The following is a 23,117-nucleotide window of genomic DNA, read 5'->3' on the forward strand; positions in this document are numbered from 1 at the left end:
GTAGCCCGATTTATACATACATACTCAATATTGAAGTGCAGCTAAATTTTTGCATTCTGTTTGGAGTTGAATGATGAACCTTACCAACTAATCAGGCTTGGCATCTGTGATTTATGGAAACAGTGTTCTCCATAACAGGTGGCATGTCATCCATCTGTTTCAGACACCATTGTGACAGCGTATAGGCATTTGCAAGGAATCCAACAAAATCAGTGCATCTAGTATCCGGTGTCAGATGTGCTGTAATCGACAATCCACAAAGGATTGCATAAGAGGTTACATATTTATTTCTGCAAGGTTCAGCAGCTTCAGGCACTAAAACCCATAGACAAACCTCAGCATGAACTGTTCACAGCAGATGTGTTAGACAAGGTAGACAAAAACAATGATTTTTTTGGGAAAGATTTATTTCTTCAATGAGCCAACTTTTCTGTTATCCAACAAACTGAATTGTGATCATGTTCATATATGGGCATCACAGTGTCGTCATGTCACACATAAAACGGGAAGTGACAGTCCCAAGGTCAAGGTGTGGAGTGAACTTATGCATTTTTATCTGTCGTCAATTCTTTTTCAGTAAGCCTACATTCAACAGTGATGTTTACATGGACACGTTATGAGAGTCCACTCTGCCATAATTGAAGCACCTCAAGCTTGACACCACATTTCAGCAGGTGGGGTACCACCTTAAAGGCTCCTAAGGGTTGCTCAACTTCTGGTTGAAAATTTTATGGGTGGGTGGACTGGACAAGATGGTCTGACTTTGTAACTGCCTTGATCACCTGTTCTCATTCTATTAGACTTCTTCCTATGTGGTTTGAAAGGGATTAAAAACAATAAACCGAGATTATATACCTACAGGACTTTAAATGCATTGCAAATGTGTGTCTTAAACATGTCGCCACGGAGTTCCTGGAGCATGCATAGAGACAAATTTAATACCGATTGACTTTTGTACACACTAAGGATGCACACATTGATGACTGATGGTGGAAACAAAACTGAGCTATTTTTCACATGTTGCAAACCATAACCTAGCAGGGTTTTAATGTTTTTAGACTCTAATGTTTTAAAGGTAATTTATAGACACCCTATATTTGCCCCACTAACTTACATTTGCACCTCACCACAGTAATGGTCTCATGTATCAAGTAGAAATTTCTAACTGCTTTAACATCTGTGACTGTCTGTTTAAGATTATTATTTTCTAACTTTATTGAAATGTTTGCCTCTGGCACACCTTAGTAATTGTGTTTGTTTCTGAGTAACAGCTATTATATCATTTTCTGCACAAGAAATTATTTCCTTATTAATAAAAATTAAAGTAAAATAAATTTCATCAGAATTTACAATCATATGTTCAAACACAGAACCATACAAAACACTGTTTTACAGTAATCCAGTTTGAAATTGAGGAACCTAGTATTGCAAGCCCCCTGGAGAGAGTGCAATTTTAGCAGAACTGCTAAAAGGAGGAAAATATAAAGCAGAGTGATACAAAATATCTAGTCCAAAGAAAGTAAAGTAGGTTTTACAAACCTATCACTGACAAGCACCCAATCAATAGTGAATGGATGAAAACAATGTCAGTCAATGAGAATTTAGTGAACACTGTTTACTAGTTTCACAGTCTGATCAATGTAGGCAGTCCTATCTTCAGTAAACAAAGTTCAGTAAATATGAGCATATATTTAACAATTATTTAAATCTCAATTTTACAGAGTAAAATTATGACTTTTACAATAACAAGTAGCAACTAATATGACTCCATAAGTTATTAATTTTTGTATAATATTAAACATTATACAAGGCACTCTAAAACTAGTTTCAGCAATGTCAATTGTCCTTGGTATTTTCAAAAGCTGGTGACTAGCAAAGAACTAAGCACTAACAACACACTGCTTAGGTTATTGTTTCATTTCCACTGACATTCTTCAAACTCTTCAATTTTTTGCACCATCTACACACAGGCAGCACAAAAAGTAGGAGACCAGATAAAATTATAAATAATCCCGCTAAATAAAATGACAGATCGTAACTTCCAGAAATATCATAAAGCCAACCTGCAAAATGAAATAATATGTTAGTGGAACAAAATGTTACAGAACACAAATTATGCATCAGTATGACACCTGAGGGTGTGCAAGTTATTTTGACATTGATATATCTTTTGTTTGAAGTGGAATATTCCATACTATAGTTCCTTTAAATCTATAGCTCAGAAGGATTTAAATTACATTACATCAATAGTGAACAAATATCTATGTTCTAATACTTTTTATTACTGTGCATCATGGGAGGAACATGCTTAATTACTAGTTGATGAAATGGTAAACGTTATCCATTATCTTCTCCTTCCAAAGAAGTGGCATTCCTGAAACCTACAGACTAATTTGCCACTCTTGTTCCTGTGGGCCTCAGTAGTAGTAGTAGTTGTTTAACCGAATGCTAACACTCTGGCTTAGCTCTATTTCACTTATCTTCAATTTTGTTTCCCCTTCTTTGATTACTGACTACTACTGTAACTGTTCTTTCCAGCTTCAAATCAGGGTAACCATCCTTAATGCAATTCACAGTGGCTTCAAACTAAACTGCAGATTACATTTGTGTGTTTACTACTAAATCTCCATTTCATATTTGTCGGTATCCCTTTCATACTCTCGAAACTTCACAGAAGTTCTCATGCATACATTTGTGCACTAGCGTTCTTCCACGAGAAGCAAGATTCCAGAGTAAACTCCTGGTCTAGCACAGTGTTTTAATCTGCAATGAAGTTTTATCTTGAGGATTTATTTTGTAGCACCACCATTTTGTAACTATTTCTTACTAAATTAACTCAGTAACCCACGAGACACTCATAGGCTTTATAAATAAAAGTACCTTTCACGGTAATATGCAATCATGACTCCTTTATTTACATTGTCAAACAATCTTAGGTTGAACTGGAGTAGTAAGAAAATATTAAATGTAATATTTATGGGACACACAAATTCAGAGAATAGAATGGTCTAACTCATATAATAATCTGGAAGGATTAAAAAGAAGCAACAATGATTAGGACATTCCAGAATGTCCAACTGTTCCCAGTGAATCACTTTTATATCAAAACTCGGTTTTGTAGTTAAATTTATTTACCATTTACTTTACTTTTCTGGACTGCTGGGTTCCCTAGTTCTGAATTGCTAGATGTCTGAAGTAGGTTTAGGATTTCAGTTTATCTGTATTTCATGTCTGACTCCAGCAAATATTACAGATCTAACAACAAAATACTCTGCACAGGAGAGTAGTAGCCAATACATTGGGTAATATAGGTTGTGTTATGCTGTTGCGCCTGTATTTACAAATGTGTGAAAGCAATTCCAGGCTCATAACAAGAACAATCTACAACTCTTTTTGTAAAGGAGCTTAATAATGTGGACTGAAACAAGGAAAATAAGTTGCTGAATTCAGCTGTTAATAGCTGGTATGGAATTTGTGGCAGTGAGTGCAATAATTAAAAATGAATATATCATCATGGCATTTCCACGAAGACATTCAAGCATTAATTATTTTAGAGGGTCACTTCTACATTTGTGCAGATGCATTGCAAAAAAATGCAGAAAAATTTGCCTCTATCCAAAGTGCCAGATCAAAACACTTTTTTCAGCTGTCAACTTTACTGTTATAAATTGACAGTCATGAGTGATGACTGGGTCTTCATGTTCACCCTTCATTAACAAAAGGGTATCCCTATATTTATGGTTTGAAAATAAAATGCAGAAATCTTCTGATCAAATAGGTTCTGCTGCATTTGGTAATCTTTCTGAAAACTCCAAAATGGGGAGTTGGACTTCATTGTTGCCATTTGTGTTGTTGCAGATGGCTGTGCAGGACAAAACAAAAATGTCTTTCAACCATGTGCTGTTTCTGGCTAAAAAACATGCTCCAAGGAATGTCAGTTCTCTAACTATTTTTCCCTTTACTTGTCATCCTTTCCTTCCCTCAGAATGAGTATTTGGTGTATTGGATAAAGATCTCAGAACAAAAATTATCATCATTAACACTGAAGATCACAACAAAATATTTACCAAACATGGAACACTGAAGTTATTGGAAGCAATAATAAAATCAACCCAAACTAGCCTTTTCAACTGCCACACTATAGGATATTGATCCTAACATGTTTAAAAACTAGGAAAAACTATCATGTCAAATGAGAATTGGATTACAGCATCACTGTAGGAACTTTTTTTTCTCCCACTTTGTTCTGATACAAAAAGTAAATTTACTCTTTTTGCAGATGACACTACAATTCTACTTGATGATTTTACAGACAACAATCTTGAAGAAACTACAAACTAAGTTTTCAATGATATAGTAAATTGGTTTTATTCAAACGATCTCTCACTCAATACAGATAAAACCCTTTATATGAGATTCCATACTGCGCAAAGAAATCTGTAAGAAATTAAGTGTAGAGACCAAGCAATACAAAAAGTTGAGGTTACAAAATTCCTGGGTGCTTGTATAGACAGCAAATGTAATTGGTCGACACACATTCTCCATCTTTAGGACACACTTAGCTCAGCAATATTTGCACTATGGGTTATTGCTTCAGTGGCTAGATACCATTAAGGTTTCTTACTTTGGCTATTTTCATTCATTAATGTCATATGCTATAATATTCTGGGGGAACCAACCTCTTGCAAAGAAAATTTTCACTGCACAAAAAAAGCCATCAGAATAATGAGTGGTGTCCATCACAGACACTCTTGTAGATGCTTGTTTCGAAAGATGGGGATCCTTACCACTGCCTCACAGTATATCTTTTCTTTGTTGACCTTTGTCTGTAATAACCCTTCTATATACAAAGATAACAGCGCATCTCATGACTATAGTACAAGGACCAAAAACAGTCTGAACATAGAATTGAAAAGTCTCACTATGGTTCAAAAAGGAGCTTACTACTCCAATATTAAGCTGTTTAATACCCTCCCACCACACATCAAATGCCTTAACAATAGATTGCCAGCATTCAAACAAACTCTCAGGAAGTACCTGATAGAGAAATCTTTTTATACAATTGATGAATGTGTGAAAGAAAATGTATATAATCACTAAACTTGCAAGTGTTTTATAAAAAGTGTAATTAATTTTGTTTTGAATAGGCATATGAAAAATTTTTATTGGGTTTCTGTATTTCCCTTGGAATAGCGAACTTATCTTGATTCCTTTATATAATACTCATCCTTAACATGTGAAACAAAAACTTTCTGTTAGTTGAATGTGCTGTTGTTAGAGTTGGTATCTTATTTACACTGTATCTTTTTGTTGCATTTATGAAAGATATATTTCAGGTGTGTACAATAAGACACATGCCATATCATATACAGGGTGTTACAAAAAGGTACGGCCAAACTTTCAGGAAACATTCCTCACACACAAAGAAAGAAAATATGTTATGTGGACATGTGTCTGGAAACACTTACTTTCCAAGTTACAGCTCATTTTGCTACTTCTCTTCAAATCACATTAATCATGGAATGGAAACACACAGCAATAGAACGTACCAGCGTGACTTCAAACACTTTGTTACAGGAAATGTTTAAAATGTCCTCCGTTAGTGAGGATACATGCATCCACCCTCCGTCGCATGGAATCCCTGATGCGCTGTGGCAGCCCTGGAGAATGGCGCATTGTATCACAGCCGTCCACAATACGAGCACGAAGAGTCTCTACCTTTGGTACCGGGGTTGCGTAGACAAGGGCTGTCAAATGCCCCCATACATGGAAGTCAAGAGCGTTGAGGCCAGGAGAGAGTGGAGGCCATGGAATTGATCCACCTCTACCAATCCATCAGTCACCAAATCTGTTGTTGAGAAGCGTACGAACACTTCGACTGAAATGTGCAGGAGCTCCATCGTGCATGAACCACATGTGTCGTACTTGTAAAGGCACATGTTCTAGCAGCACAGGTAGAGTATCCCGTATGAAATCATGATAACGTGCTCCATTGAGCGTAGGTGGAAGAACATGGGGCCCAATCAAGACATCACCAACAATGCCCGCCCAAACGTTCACAGAAAGTCTGTGTTGATGACGTGATTGCACAATTGCGTGCGGTTTCTCGTCAGCCCTCACATGTTGATTGTGAAAATTTACAATTTCATCACGTTGGAATGAAGCCTCATCCATAAAGAGAACATTTGCACTGAAATGAGGATTGACACATTGTTGGATGAACCATTCGCAGAAGTGTACCCGTGGAGGCCAATCAGCTGCTGATAATGCCTGCACACACTGTACATGGTACGGAAACAACTGGTTCTCCCGTAGCACTCTCCATACAGTCACGTGGTCAACGTTACCTTGTACAGCAGCAACTTCTCTGACGCTGACATTATGGTTATCGTCAACTGAATGAAGAATTGCCTCGTCCATTGCAGGTGTCCTTGTCGTTCTAGGTCTTCCCCAGTCGCGTGTCATAGGCTGGAATGTTCCGTGCTCCCTAAGAAGCCGATCAATTGCTTCGAACGTCTTCCTGTCGGGACGCCTTCTTTCTGGGAATCTGTCTCGATACAAGCTTACTGCGCCACGGCTATTGCCCCGTGCTAATCCATACATCAAATGGGCATCTGCCAACTCCACATTTGTAAACATTGCACTGACAGCAAAACTACGTTCGTGATGAACACTAACCTGTTGATGCTACGTACTGATGTGCTTGATGCTAGTACTGTAGAGCAATGAGTCGCATGTCAACACATGCACCGAAGTCAACATTACCTTCCTTCAATTGGGCCAACTGGCGGTGAGTCGAGGAAGTACAGTACATACTGATGAAACTAAAATGAGCTCTAACATGGAAATTAAGCGTTTGGGGACACACGTCCACATAACATCTTTTCTTTATATTCACAAAGTACATTACGTTTTGGAATTAAAAATAAATAAAGTATTGGAAATTTTTTTTATTATATACAGATGAAAGTCACACTTAAATACTACTTTTCTACATAGTTGCCATTTAAATTAACGCACTTATCATAGCGATGGACAAGCTTGGAAATTCCTTCGTCATAAAATTCGGCCACCTGCACCTTCAACCACGTGGTTACCTCTTCTTGAAGCTGTGCGTCGTCATCAAAACGCTGCATAGCCAACCACTTCTTCATTGCTTGGAATAAGTGGAAGTCGCTTGGTGCCAGGTCGGGACTGTACGGCGGATGAGGAAACAACTCCCACTTAAAAGATTCGAGAACTTTGCGAGTGGCATTTGCCATGTGGGCCCGGGCATTGTCATGAATCAGCAAGATCTTTGAGCCAAACTTTCCCCTGCACTTGTTTTGTATTGCTCTTCTGAGGTTGTGCAGAGTTTGGCAATACCTTTGAGAGTTTATTGTAGTGCCTCTTTCTAGGAAATCCACAAAAATCACACCTTTTCTGTCCCAAAAGACAGTCATTACGTGGTTGAAGGCGCAGGCGGCCGAATTTTACGACGAAGGAATTTCCAAGTTCGTCCATCGCTACGATAATTGCCTTAATTTAAATGGCAACTATGTAGAAAAGTAGTATTTAAGTGTGGCTTTCATCTGTATATAATAAAAAAAATTTCCAATACTTTATTTTTAATTCCAAAACATAATGTACTTTGTGGATAGCCCTCGTAAATATAATTGAATTCTATATCATTTTTGTACGTTAAGTCTCACACTGATTCCAACTGGCTACAAAATCAACCCTCAGAAAGCAAACAATATCAAACTGTTGACCAGGCACTATGGAAAGAAGTCTTAGGACACTCAAATGTTACAGTGGTACAAAAATACATCTGACAATAATTCAGCACAATTTCAGACTGAAGTTTAAAGTGTTGTCCACAGTGAAATTTGTGAACATACATTTGCATTTTCTGATCAGAAGAAATTGTGACTGACAGTATTAAGTTGCTCATCAGCATCACAAGAATACTGATTTTTGCAAACTTATATGTTGTTTTAGTGAAATTTACATAATGAAATAAGATTAATAATGTAATATCTCAATGTGTTTTTTTTGTACATACAGTTTTCTACTATAGGTTTATAGGAAGAGAGTGCCATGGTGTGCTAGGAACTACTTCCAGTCATACTGTACATGACAATTTTAGCACAACGTAGACTTTATTCTCAAGACCAATTGTACATACATCTACATTAATCGTAGTATACTATGCACTGTCTTTTCCTCCCACTCTGTCCGAAAATCATCCACAGCACGCTGGCCAGAGAAGTGAGTCTCACATTGAGTTTGATATCCCAACAGGCTGTTTATTAATACCAATTCAGTTTCATTACAACAAAAATGCCATGAAAGCTAATTTTCTTAATACAATGTGAAGCACACTGATTTTGAAATTGCATAGATGTGTCAATATCTACCTACAGTTTTGAGCTGACAAACACTCAGATGTGCTACATAACTGGACAATTGAATTTATTCACAAATTTCAGCTTTATTACTCACTCCATATCAAAAAGTTAACTGATTTTTTTTAAAGAATCTTAAGAATCGCCCAAAACAATTTCAGTGTTCTATACCATACAGATCTCTGTAGTTTTTGTCTCACCTGTAAAGAAGTGATATATGGAGTTATCCATCTTTGATAAGCTGCTCATTTCATCTCCAATGGCCCCACTTTCCTGTCTCTTAATAAAGTACCTAAATTAAGCCTAATGTATTCTGATCCTTTGTAGTATCATCACCCAGAATATTCATTCAATTGAATGAATACTATTTGACGGTAGTAATCCTTCACTGATAAATCAGATGCTTGCTCAATTTCAGTGCTACAAATAATGGATGTGCGTTGTTAACCAGATTATTCATTATTGGCAACAACTGCCTATATTTCTTTTAAGTTTCAAACATTTTTATACAATGTTCACAAGCAAACAGTTTTATTGTACTGTATATCCACTTTTGATAGGTGCTAAATATTATATTCAGCATTCACATTGCACAGGATGTCAAAAACGAAAACTATTGCCCCCCCCCCCCCCCCCCCTTGTTTAAAGGTTTCTTCTTGAGAAGAAAAACGCAGATGATTGGCAGGAGGCAAGATCTGGCAAATAAGGACTGTTCAGTCAAGAAAGGTGTCTATCCAGGAGTCAGGTCTTGAGATACAAACTTAACACAGTTTAAATTTTCTGAAGGTTTCAATTACATTTGTATAAGCACTCATACAAGAAAATGCTTGCACCACCTTACACCCACTTTTCAATAAAGTACCATCATCACACACCCAGCACAACATTAGTCATATTGCTTTGTCATTTACCTGAGTCTGAACCAGATTTTAACATTTGTACATTGCTGCATTATGCATAACAGTACAGCTGTGCAACGCAATTTCCGCAACACACAGTGAAAACTGGGTGTCTCGACAGATGGTGAATGGCGACTGACCAAGCTTGGGCAAGTAGTACCAACTATACTGCACCCAGCCAATACATTCAATATATTTGTCAAAGGTTGTATATTGCTTCTAGTGACCTGAAAGCTGCTTGTTCACTTTGGGGAATTTCTTGTTATCAGGGCAAAATATTGAGATAACAATAAATAATGAACAGTCCATAACTTTTAATGTGTGCATCATTTCATAGAGAGTGTAGAGATTGTCACAACTGACCCATACCTGCTTTCTGAAGTTGAGAGCAAGTACAATTACAGCTCACACCTTTTCAGAACTAATAAATCAAAATGTTAGGCACTAAGAAATTTTTGAATAAACTGATCAAAAGGCCATTACCACAGATTTTTATTGTCAATTTAAATATTAAACAAACTAGAAACTCCATAAATCATTCAAATGCTTGTCAGAAGGGGGAAGAGAGGGGGGGAGTCTGACTACAGCATGTTAGCTGGTGTGATTAATGTTTCAAAGTTTGTTCTTTGTGAAAATTCATAGCAAAAAAATAACAGAACAAAGGTATTTCATTACCAGATAATACAATAATTATTTAAAAGCTTTCAGTTATGAATATTGCTTTAACTAATAAATAGTAATGTTACACGAATTTCTGACTAAAGACTATTCAATTACAAGGCACTATGGCTTTTGCTTAAACAAAAAAAAAATCTGATTCTTACCTGCTAGAGGTGGCCCAATTATATTTCCAAGACCTTGTACAAGCAATAGAAGGCCATAGCCATTTGTGAATCTTTCTAGTGATACCATTTCCACCAAAATAATTGATGCAAGTGTGTAATTTGCAGAGATTGAGAGACCAAATATGCATGCAATGATCATCAAACCTATGTATGTATGCACTAGTGGCACAACAGCAGTGCACAAACCACATACAGTCATGCATACTGCATAGACAGCAACAGCATTCACTTTAGGTCTGTCACCCATCCACCCAAGTATCACCTAGAAACGTGGAAGAAGTGTCACTGTAATTTCATACTGTAATAGTTTTGCTCTTAAGCATATAACAATTTTATGTCCAAAAAATAATTTCTGTATCCTGTTAAATGAATAAAACATGTATTTTCCTTATGAAATGCAATTCTGATATTTGTACAGCATTCCAAAAATGGCCAGTACTGTCTGCCAATTTCAAGCACTTAATCCAACAGTATACCTTGTGTGTTTCTGTCATCATTAAACCTATAATTAAGCCTAGTGAAGCACTATTATGTAGACAAAAACTTCCTGATGTTATATTTCAGACATGTGAATTTCACTTTCTCAATGTCTCAGAAAACAGATACAATATTTCCTTTATATGAAACCAATCACACCCTTTGTATCCTTTTCAAGCAGTTAACGTATAATTTTGGATTACTGAAACAAAAGCACTAGATTTTTTACTGAAGAGAACACTATCCAAAAAGGTTCTAGTGGAACATGGAAAGCTCCTTGCCAGATGAATACAAAAATGACATGTAACTTATTATTTGCCCCCCCCCCCCCTCCATTTGAACTTCATGTAGCATAAGGAGGATATAAGATGAACATCAACAAAAGCAAAATGAGGATAATGGAATGTAGTCAAATTAAATCGGGTGATGCTGAGGGTATTATATTAGGAAACGAGACACTTAAAGTAGTAAAGGAGTTTTGCTTTGGGGAGCAAAATAACTGATGATGGTCGAAGTAGAGAGGATATAAAATGTAGACTGGCAATGGGAAGGAAAGCATTTATGAAGAAGAGAAATTTGTTAACATCGAGTATAGATTTAAGTGTCAGAAAGTCTTTTCTGAAAGTATTTTTATGGAGTGTAGCCATGTATGGAAGTGAAACATGGACGATTTATAGTTTAGACAAGAAGAGAATAGAAGCTTTCGAAATGTGGTGCTACAGAAGAATGCTGAAGATTAGATGGGTAGATCACATAACTAATGAGGTGGTGTTTAATAGGATTGGGGAGAAGAGAAGTTTGCGGCACAACTTGACTAGAAGGAGGAATCGGTTGGTAGGACATGTTCTGAGGCATCAAGGGATCAGAAATTTAGCATTGGAGGGCAGTGTGGAGGGTAAAAATCATAGAGGGAGACCAAGAGATGAATACACCAAGCAGATTCAGAAGGATGTATGTTGCATGTTGCAGTAGGTACTGGGAGATGAAGAAGCTTGCACAGGATAGAGTAGCATGGAGAGCTGCATCAAACCAGTCTCAGGACTGGAGACCACAACAACAACACGCTGCTACTACACACTGCTGCTACTACACAGTATGTTCCATAATTAAAATTTAAGAAAAATTATATTGTTTGATTATGTAGTGATTATAACATATCAAATGAAAAAACTGTGCTTATTCCCTCCCCCCCCCCCACCCCCCACCATTTTTAACTGTTTTCAAATGTAACATTTAGAAGATGGTAAATGAAAGAAAGATTACTGTTTAATGTCATAAGAGATGACAAGGAAGGTCATTAGTAATGGGATATGAACTCTGAATTGGCAAAACAGAGTAAATTGGCTTTGGTCTTACAAAGGAAACAACTAAGGATTTTACTGAAGTGGTGTGACATGGATTTAAATTTCACAACATACAAGTCTAAGTGCCTTAATCACTGTGGCAGTTCAGAGAGTACTTAGAATTTTTTATTTTATAACAATTCAGCTATGTCACTTGCATCACTTTATCTTAAGGAGTGAAAAACTGTAGAAAATCACTATTCATGAGAAGAGACAAGCATTCTTAGAAAATGTCCTGCTCAATAACATCTTGGGACTGATAACACAGGATGGTATAACAACAATATTATGAGAAGCTTAGATTGTTACCATATAGAAGAGGCACTGAATCACAGACAGGCACAATGAAACAACCAGGGTCACATGTGTTCAGATTGTCCTAGTGTGAAGGTGTGCCTGTTTTCTATTTGTGGAGGAGGATTCTTTTGTCTGAAACCTTCAATGTTTAGCAGGCTTTTCACTGTGCCTGTACGACTCAACACCACCTTTGTATCAATTAGTTTTGTTTCAAGTGCACAGCATCCATAATACAGGGTGATTCAAAAAGAATACCACAACTTTAGGAATTTAAAACTCTGCAACGACAAAAGGCAGAGCTAAGCACTATCTGTCGGCGAATTAAGGGAGCTATAAAGTTTCATTTAGTTGTACACTTGTTCGCTTGAGGCGCTGTTGACTGATTTTATCCTTGCTCAAATGGAAACAGATGAATCTTTCGTTTCAAAGATTGTGTTTAGTGATGAAGCAACTTTCCACACTAACGGGAAAGTCAACCGTCACAATGTCTGTATATGGGGCACTGAGAATCCGCGGCAAACAACTCAGTATGAACGTGACTCGCCTAAGGTGAACGTTTTCTGTGCCATTTCAGCCAATAAAGTTTTTGGTCCCTTTTTCTTCGAAGGTGCTACTGTAACTGGACTACAGTATCTGGAGATGTTAGAGAATTGGCTGTTCCCTCAGTTCGAACAAGAAGCACAACAATTCATATTTCAGCAGGATGGACCGTCACCACATTGGCACTTATCTGTCCGTAACTACCTGAACGTCAACTACCCGAGGCGATGGATCGGCCGCCAGGCAGCCCGTGACAGAGCACTTCATCACTGGCCTCCAAGAAGCCCTGATCTTACCCCCTGCGATTTTTTCTTATGGGGGTATGTTAAGGATACGGTGTTTCGGCCACCTCTCCCAGCCACCACTGATGATTTGAAACGAGAAATAACAGCAGCTATCCAAACTGTTACACCTGATATGCTACAGAGAGTGTGGAACGAGTTGGAGTATCGGGTTGATATTGCTCGTGTCTCTTGAAGGGGCCATATTGAACATCTCTGAACTTGTTTTTGAGTGAAAAAAACCTTTCTAAATACTCTTTGTAATGATGTATAACAGAAGGTTATATTATGTTTCTTTCATTGAATACACATTTTTAAAGTTGTGGTATTCTTTTTGAATCACCCTGTATACAAATGTCTGCTATTATTGTGCAACTGCCTCTATCAAAAAAATTCAATAGTACTTGATGACAGTTTGTCGCTTTACCAGAGTTTGTGGTTCACATATATATTCTGTTTTTTCTATGACCCGATTCCTGCCTTACCATTCCAACCATATTCAGCAGTCCCAGTGCACTGATAAGCAGTGATGCATCATTTTCACTGATACCCATTTCCACTGCCCGGTCTGTGAGGAAGACATATGGAACTTCATACCAAGTATACAGCAAGAAGTTGGATGCTGCAAACAATGAGAAACGTGCATCTGCAAAGTGGGAAACATCCACCATGCCTGCAAGGATCCCAACCATTTCACTCAAGCATGGTTGTTCTTGCTGAAAAATGAAGAACAAAAATGTTTTTCAAGATAATACACTTATTTGTACATTTTTTGTTAATAATGCTAATCTTACAGAACATTGTTGGCCAGCACTAACCACTCAGTAAAATAGATATGGACATATTCACTTTCTTGCTGGTAACTCAGCACTAATAGGTAGCACCCACAAACAATTTACTTGATTGAGTGCTTGGTGTACAAAGTGAATGCTGATATCAGTGTCACATTGCATGCCATCACATTCAGTCGGTTATCATCCCGTTACACCAATATGGTTTTATATGCATTCCTTATGAGTGGATACTGACTATCCTACACGGTTTGGAACTCTGAAGGAGTTCACCTTCAACCTAGATGGTAAGAATCTTTGTGGTCACTGTGGTGTGCCATTTTTCATTCAGTGTTCATGGTGGAAGTTAATGATTTGTCTTGAACATTTACTGAGTGTTGATGACATCCATTTTGGGAAGTGCAGGACAGACATCCCATAGAAGGTTGATCTCTGTACATCCCAGACACTCATTTTCTGTCACTCTCCTGATGCACTGGGTGAGTCATTAGCAGCTAACATGACACTTTCAAATGAGCCTTACTAAAGACTGAATTCGCATCCGTACACTCAAGGGTTCCTTGTAGGTAATTTTTTATAACTCTTATCTGGCAAATTATGCTGTATTTATTTATCCTTAATAAAAGTCCTCAATCTTTCCTCTCCCACATCCACACCGGCTGTTCAGAGCATCCTCCTACAGGCCAACCGCAAATTAGAACAGCATGCCACCCTCCACCTCAAAAAACTTTCCAATCTCCTGGTTTCCCACCTCCGGAAAGGCAACTCACTCACCCTTCACAACCTTTCCAGCAAACCTCAACCTCCTCTCATTGCACACAAAGCCAGTCTCTCCCATCTACTCAATCTCCCACTTCCAGCTCCACTCCCTCCAAAACCTCAAAATTCCAATCAACACAATCTGGAACCACAACACCCTAATTCAGTAGTTAACCTTTCCTCCAAACCTCTCTCCCAATCCGAAACCTCTGTCCTATCCAAAGGCCTCACCTTCAGCCCCACTCCCAGATTCAACCAAACAGCCCTCGTCAAAGATTTACTGTCCTACACTCTTACTCTCTGCAGGAAATATCACTTTGCCATGAAGAAAAATGATCCTAATCCTACTCCTAATGATCCAACTCCCCAAGACACTATCCAAATTGAACCCTGCCTGGAACAGTTCCGTCCTCCATCACAGTGGGACCCACCTCCTCTTCCTCAAAATAACCCTCTCCAAACCTTCCAGGAATTTCTGACTTCCAGCCTTGCCTCTCAATCCTTCTTAAAAACCTTAATCCTACTCCCAACATCACCACTGTTGAAGCCCAGGCTATCTGTGATCTGAAGGCTGACCAATCCATCGTCATTCTTCCGGCGGACAAGGGTTCCACGACCGTGGTACTTGATCGTCGAGAGTATGTGGCCGAGGGACTGCGTCAGCTTTCAGACAACACCACATACAAAATTTGCCAAGGTAATCCCATTCCTTATGTCCAGGCGGAGCTTCGAGGAATCCTCAGAACCTTAGGCCCCCTGCAAAACCTTTCACCTGACTCCAACAACCTCCTGACCCCACCAACACCCCGCACCCCTACCTTCTACCTTCTTCCTAAAATTCACAAACCCAATCATCCCGGCCGCCCCATTGTAGCTGGTTACCAAGCCCCCACAGAACGTATCTCTGCCTACGTAGATCAACACCGTCAACCCATTACATGCAGTCTCCCATCCTTCATCAAAGACACCAACCACTTTCTCGAACACCTGGAATCCTTACCCAATCTGTTACCCCCGGAAACCATCCTTGTAACCATTGATGCCACTTCCTTATGCACAAATATTCCGCACATCCAGGGCCTCGGTGCGATGGAGCACTTCCTTTCACGCCGATCACCTGCCACCCTACCAAAAACCTATTTCCTCATTACCTTAGCCAGCTTCATCCTGACCTACAACTTCTTCACTTTTGAAGGCCAGACATACCAACAATTAAAGGGAACAGCCATGGGTACCAGGATGGCTCCCTCGTACGCCAACCTATTCATGGGTCGCTTAGAGGAAGCCTTCTTGGTTACCCGTGTCTGCCAACCCAAAGTTTGGTACAGATTTATTGATGACATCTTCATGATCTGGACTCACAGTGAAGAACAACTCCAGAATTTCCTCTCCAACCTCAACTCCTTTGGTTCCATCAGATTCACGTGGTCTTACTCCAAATCCCACGCCACTTTTCTTGACGTTGACCTCCATCTGTCCAATGGCCAGCTTCACATGTCCGTCCACATCAAACCCACCAACAAGCAACAGTACCTCCATTATGACAGCTGCCACCCATTCCACATCAAACGGTCCCTTCCCTACAGCCTAGGTCTTCATGGCAAATGAATCTGCTCCAGTCCGGAATCCGTGAATCATTACAACAACAACCTGAAAACAGCTTTCGCATCACGCAACTACCCTCCCGACCTGGTACAGAAGCAAATGACCAGAGCCACTTCCTCATCCCCTCAAACCCAGAACCTCCCACAGAAGAACCACAAAAGTGCCCCACTTGTGACAGGATACTTTCCGGGACTGGACCAGACTCTGAATGTGGCTCTCCAGCAGGGATATGACTTCCTCAAATCCTGCCCTGAAATGAGATGCATCCTTCACGAAATCCTCCCCACTCCACTCCACCAAGAGTGTCTTTCCGCCATCCACCTAACCTTCGTAACCTGTTAGTTCATCCCTATGAACTCCCCAAACCACCTTCCCTGCCATCTGGCTCCTACCCTTGTAACCGCCCCCGGTGTAAAACCTGTCCCATGCACCCTCCCACCACCACCTACTCCAGTCCTGTAACCCGAAAGGTGTACACAATCAAAGGCAGAGCCACGTGTGAAAGCACCCACATGATTTACCAACTGACCTGCCTACACTGTGAAGCTTTCTATGTGGGAATGACCAGCAACAAACTGTCCATTCGCATGAATGGACACAGGTAGACAGTGTTTGTTGGTAATGAGGATCACCCTGTGGCTAAACATGCCTTGGTGCACGGCCAGCACATCTTGGCACAGTGTTACACCATCCAGGTTATCTGGATACTTCTCACTAACACCAACCTATCCGAACTCCGGAGATGGGAACTTGCTCTTCAATATATCCTCTCTTCCCGTTACCCACCAGACCTCAATCTCCGCTAATTTCAAGTTGCCACCACTCATACCTCACCTGTCATTCAACAACATCTTTGCCTCTGCACTTCCGGCTCGACTGACATCTCTGCCCAAACTCTGTCTTTAAATATGTCTGCTAGTGTCTGTATATGTGTGGATGGATATATCTGTGTGTGTGTGCGTGTGCGTGTGCGTGTGTGTGTGTGTGTGTGTGTGCGCGCGCACGAGCGAGCGAGCGAGCGTATACCTGTCCTTTTTTCCGACTAAGGTAAATCTTTCCGCTCCCGGGATTGGAATAACTCCTTACCCTCTCCCTTAAAACCCACATCCTTTTGTCTTTCCCTCTCCTTCCCTCTTTCCTGATGAGGCAACAGTTTGTTGCGAAAGCTTGAATTTTGTGTGTTTGTTTGTGTCAGTTTGTGTGTATCGACCTGCCAGCGCTTCGTTTGGTAAGTCACATCATCTTTGTTTTTAGATATATTTATTTATTTATTTGGTCCTGTTGATTACATATTATACAGCTAGTGTACAAGTAATATAGGAAAAGTCAATTGATGCAATTACAGTAGTACATTAACATTTATACAACACATTGCACAGACATTGGTTTATTTTACAAGAACAATTACTCGCATGCTGTATTAAAGCCTGTATTAGGCCAAAAACAGTTTAAGTGATTGTTTAAAATAGTAGAATAAGTGACAGTGAATATTTTTATGCTACTGACATATATAAGGAAGTAAATTTTCTGCATGGTCATGGTTTGAATGAATACAAGTTTTAACTGCATTCCTTAAGAAGAAGTTTAAGTGAATGCTCAAGAGAGTGGGATACATGGGAGTTCCCATTTTCTCATAATGAAACAGATAAATTTACATTTTATCACCACAATTTCAGGTAAACTACAAGTAACAGCATCACACTTTATCTTTAAGGGAGTGCTTTTCTTAGGCAGTTTCCCCCACTCTTGTACATCATAACTCTAAGTATTCATTCATTTTATAAAAAGTTTGTTCGATGAGAAATAATTTTAGTTTCCTTTTGAAAACGTGTACATTATTTATTTCCTTTTTTATATTGATGGGGAGCTTATTGAAGACCTTTATACCTGACTCAGTAACTCCCCAATGTACTTTAGTGGGAGATGCAGAGCCTTGATGAAAATTTTTCACCTGTCTTGTGTCATGGTTGCGGATGTCACAATTTTTCTGAAACAGATCCCTGTTGTTGGCTACAAATAACATCAGTGAGTATATATACTGACCTGTGATGGTAAGTATCCTGAGAGATTTGAAGAGACCTCTGCAAGATGTCCCATTAGGGACCCCACATATTAGCCTCACTGCTTGTTTTTGTATTCTGAAGACTTTTTCAACACCTGCAGCATTTCCCCAGAAGATTATGCCATAGGAGAGAACAGAATGGAAATATGCAAAGTATGACAACAACATTACTTCTCTGTCTACTAACTGATGGAGAGCTCTTAGTGCAAAGCACGATGAGCTAAGTTTCTTGACCAGCTGATCAATTTGTTCTTTCCATCTTAGGTGATTGTCTATCTGGATACCTAGGAATTTTGTATGTGTGGTTTCATTAATTTTGTGATTCATCATCATTTAAGACTAAGGCTTCAGCAATCAGTCTGGAGCATAGTCCCCCATATAAAATTCCTCCATGATCCCCTATTCAGTGCTAACATTGGTGCCTCTTCTGATGTTAAGCCTATTACTTCAAAATCATTCTTAACCGAATCCAGGTACCTTCTCCTTGGTCTGCCCCGATTCCTCCTACCCTCTACTGCTGAACCCATGAGTCTCTTGGGTAACCTTGCTTCTCCCATGTGTGTAACATGACCCCACCATCTAAGCCTGTTCGCCCTGACTGCTACATCTATCGAGTTTATTCCCAGTTTTTCTTTGATTTCCTCATTGTGGACACCCTCCTGCCATTGTTCCCATCTACTAGTACCTGCAATCATCTTAGCTACTTTCATATCCGTAACCTCAACCTTGTTGATAAGGTAACCTGAATCCACCCAGCTTTCGCTCCCATACAACAAAGTTGGTCAAAAGATTGAACAGTGCACAGATAACTTAGTCTTGGTACCGACTTCCTTCTTGCAGAAGAGAGTAGATCGTAGCTGAGTGCTCACTGCATTAGCTTTGCTACACCTCACTTCCAGTCCTTTCACTATGTTGCCATCCTGTGAGAATATGCATCCTAAGTACTTTAAACTGTTCACCTGTTCTAACTTTGTTCCTCCTATTTGGCACTCAATCCGTTTATATTTATTTCCCACTGACATTACTTTCGTTTTGGAGATGCTAATCTTCATACCATAGTCCTTTCATTTCTGATCTAGCCCTGAAATATTACTTTGCAAACTTTCAATCACAACTAAGTCATCCGCATATGCAAGACTGCTTATTTTGTGTTCACATATCTTAATCTCACCCAGCCAGTCTATTGTTTTCAACATATGGTCCATAAATAATATGAACAACAGTGGAGACAGGCTGCAGCCTTGTCTTACCCCTGAAACTACTCTGAACCATGAACCCAATTTACTGTCAACTCTAACTGCTGCCTGACTATGTAAAGACCTTTAATTGCTTTTCTAGATCTATAAAGCATAGATACAATTCCCTGTTCCACTCATAACATTTCTCCATTATTTGCCGTAAGCTAAAGATCTGGTCCTGACAACCTCTAAGAGGCCTAAACCCGCACTGATTTTCATCCAATTGGTCCTCAACTAATACTCGCACTTTCCTTTCAACAATACCCGAGAAGATTTTGACACAACGCTGATTTAAGAGATACCTCTGTAGTTGTTACAATCTTTTCTGTTTCCATGTTTAAAGATTGGTGTGATTACTGTTTTTGTCCAGTCTGATGGAACCTGTCCCGACTCCCAGGCCATTTCAATTATCCTGTGTAGCCATTTAAGACCTTACATTCCACTGTATTTGATGAGTTCCGACTTAATTTCATCCATCCCAGCTGCTTTATTGCACTGCAATCTATTGACCATTTTCTCCACTTCCTCAAATGTGATCCTATTTCCATCATCATTCCTATCCCACTGTACCTCAAAATCTGAAACATTACTGATCGTATTTTCACCTACATTGAGCAACTCTTCAAAATATTCCCTCCATCTGCCCAAGACGACAGGATTCACCAGCAGTTTTCCTGACCTGTCCATAATACTTGTCATTTCCTTCTTACCTCCCTTTCGAAGACTGCTAATTACACTCCAGAATGGTTTTCCAGCAGCTTGACCAAAAGTCTCCAAAGTCTGTTTCCGAAGTCTTCCCAAAATTTCCTTTTGGATGCTCCAATTATCTGTTTGGCTTTGTTTCTTTCTTCAACATAACTTTCTCTGTCTACCTGAGTTCTAGTATGTAGCCATTTTTGATACGCCTTCTTTTTCCTTTTACAGGCTGCCTTGACTGTGTCATTCCACCAAGCTGTTTGCTTCATCCTACCTTTACACACTACTGTTCCAAGACATTCTTTAGCCACTTCTAGTACTGTGTCCCTGTACCTTGTCCATTCCTTTTCCAATGACTGTAATTGACTACATTCAACTAACTGGTACCTTTCTGGGATCACTGTTTTGTACTTGTGCCTGATTTCCTTATCCTGAAGTTTCTCCACTCTTATCCTCCTACATATGGACCTGATCTCCTGCACTTTCAGCCTCACAATCCCAATTTCACTGCAGATTAAATAATGATCAGTGTCATCAAAGAATCCCCTGAATACACATGTGTCCCTCACAGCCTTCCTGAATTCCTGATCTGTTGTTATATAGTCAATGACAGATCTGGTTCCCCTGCCTTCCCAAGTATACCGGTGAATGTTCTTATGTTTAAAAAAGGAGTTTGTGATTATTAAGCCCATACTGGCACGGAAATCCAAGAGTTGTTTCCCGTTCCTGTTGGCCTCCATATCCTCTCCAAATTTACCCATAACCTTTTTATGGCCTTCTGTTCGATTTCCAATCCTGGCATTAAAATCACTCATGAGCAGAACACTGTCCTTGTCCTTTACTGTAACAACTACATCACTGAGTGCCTTATAAAAATTATCCATCTTGTCTTGATCTTTCCCTTCACAATGTGAATATACTGACACAATCCTAATTTTCTTGCTAGACACTGTCAAATCTATCCATATCAGTCGTTCGTTTACATACCTTATTGCAACTATGCTGGGTTCCATTTCTTTCCTAATGTAAAGCCCTACACCCGATTGTGCTATTCCTGCTTTGACTCCTAACAGGTAGACCTTGTATTCTCCCACTTCCTCTTCTTTCTCACCCTTTACCCAAATGTCACTAACAGCTAAAACGTCCAGCCCCATCTTACTTGCAGCCTCTGCCAGCTCTACCTTCTTCCCAGAGTAGCCCCCATTGACATTAATAGCTCCCCATCTCATTACCATTTGTTTGCCAAGTCATATCTTAGGAGTCCCTGGTTTGTCAGAGGTGGGACTCCGTCACCTCCAAGGGTCCGAGGCATTTTGCTCCGATTGTTGCTAGCATCATGTTTAAAGTACCAGGGAAGCAGGTTGCTAGCCTTACTTGCCCCGAGTCACATTGAGTTTTACCCCTAACGGTTGAGGGACAAACCGGTGGATTTGGTAGTCTTTGCCGTATGAGCACAAAGGTGACCACGACTCAGAATATGTCCGAGATGCCCAGCCTTATTCCAAAGTAACTGGTATCCAGACTGTCTGGACCACTTACTTGGCCACTCATATGTTGCCAGTGGTTCATGAACCAGGACATGACTACAGGAACCCACACCATGAACCAATTTGTTCTTTCCATCTTAGGTGACTGTCTACCTGGATACCTAGGAATTTTGTATGTGTGGTTTCATTAATTTTGTGATTGTTAACATGTATTTCAGGAGCTTTAATTTTTTTATTTTTGTCAGGAACTATCATATTGGTTTTTGAAATATTTAAGGTTAGGCTGTTCGCAGTGGACCATTTGTGTACTTGAGTAGAGACTGTCATGGCTGTATCCTGCATTGTTGAGTTGGGTCCTTTTACGAGGATACTTGTATCGTCGGCAAACATTACTATTTTTGCTCTGTTGGTAATTGTGATTGGTAGATCAGGAAAATTAATGGCCCAAGAATTGAGCCCAGTGGGACTCCATACTTTATATTTCGCCAGTCTGATGTTAATGCTGACCCTGTCGCCCTTAAGACAACCCTTTGCTTCCTGTTCTGTAAGTATGATTCTAACCAACTCAAAGATTTGTCTTTAATGCCATAATGTGGAAGGTTTTTTAAGAGTGTGTTGTGATCTACACAATCAAATTCCTTGGCAGGTCACAAAATATCCCCACTGGATACCTTTTGTAATCTAGTTCACCCAAAATTTCATGTGTTAGGTTAAATATAGCTCTGTCTGTGGAGGAGTCCTTACGAAAGCCGAACTGTGTAGGAGCCAGTAAGCCATTTTGTGTAGTGTGACTATAAATCCTATCATACACTATTCTCTCAAATACCTTTTAGAATACTGGAAGCAGGGAGATGAGCCAATAGTTGGGTATTTCATCCCTTGCTCCACTTTTGTGGATTGGCATCACTACTGCATGTTTTAACCTATCTGGGAACACACCAGTTTCCATAGATTGGTTACACAAATAGCACAATATGTAACTGATGAAGTCTGCGCATGATTTTAGAATCCTACTTGATATGCCATCGTATCCACAGGAATCTGAGTGAGTAATTTTATGGTTTTTTCAATTTCTTTAGGGGTTGTACTTCTGAAATGAAGTGCTACTTTAGATGTTATTTGCATGTGGTTAAGTAGTTCAATAGCTTCTGTGAGAGCCTGTTTATTATGGTTCACTGTTTTTTCAGCTACAGAGAGAAAAAAATTGTTGAAATCTGAGGCTGCAGCTTTGTGTTTATTATTTTATTGTTTGAATTGCTAATTTTTTGTGCATAGTGCAACTGTTTGGCCTTCTTGATTACACTTGTTAGAATTTTACAGTATTTCTTGTAATGTAACTTTACTGCTGGGTCAGTACTAGTCCTCTGTTGTACATACAGATCTCTCTTTGTTACAGGATATTTTTATGCC

At 39.4% G+C, this 23,117-nt stretch overlaps 1 protein-coding gene across 1 annotated transcript in view; it reads right to left on the minus strand.

The window, feature by feature from the left end:
* Positions 1 to 451: 451 nt before the first annotated feature.
* LOC126234623 (monocarboxylate transporter 13-like) overlaps positions 452 to 23,117 on the minus strand; it is a 148,038-nt gene continuing 125,372 nt past the window's right edge. The window contains exons 7-9 of the mRNA XM_049943352.1: positions 13,555 to 13,785; positions 10,111 to 10,393; positions 452 to 2,063 (exon numbers count right to left, since the gene is read on the minus strand). Of these exons, the coding sequence (XP_049799309.1) occupies positions 1,903 to 2,063; positions 10,111 to 10,393; positions 13,555 to 13,785 (675 nt within the window). The 3' untranslated portion in view covers positions 452 to 1,902. The remainder of the gene's footprint in view (positions 2,064 to 10,110; positions 10,394 to 13,554; positions 13,786 to 23,117) is intronic.

Source organism: Schistocerca nitens, chromosome 2 (genome assembly GCF_023898315.1).
Source record: "Schistocerca nitens isolate TAMUIC-IGC-003100 chromosome 2, iqSchNite1.1, whole genome shotgun sequence".
NCBI lineage: Eukaryota > Metazoa > Arthropoda > Insecta > Orthoptera > Acrididae > Schistocerca > Schistocerca nitens.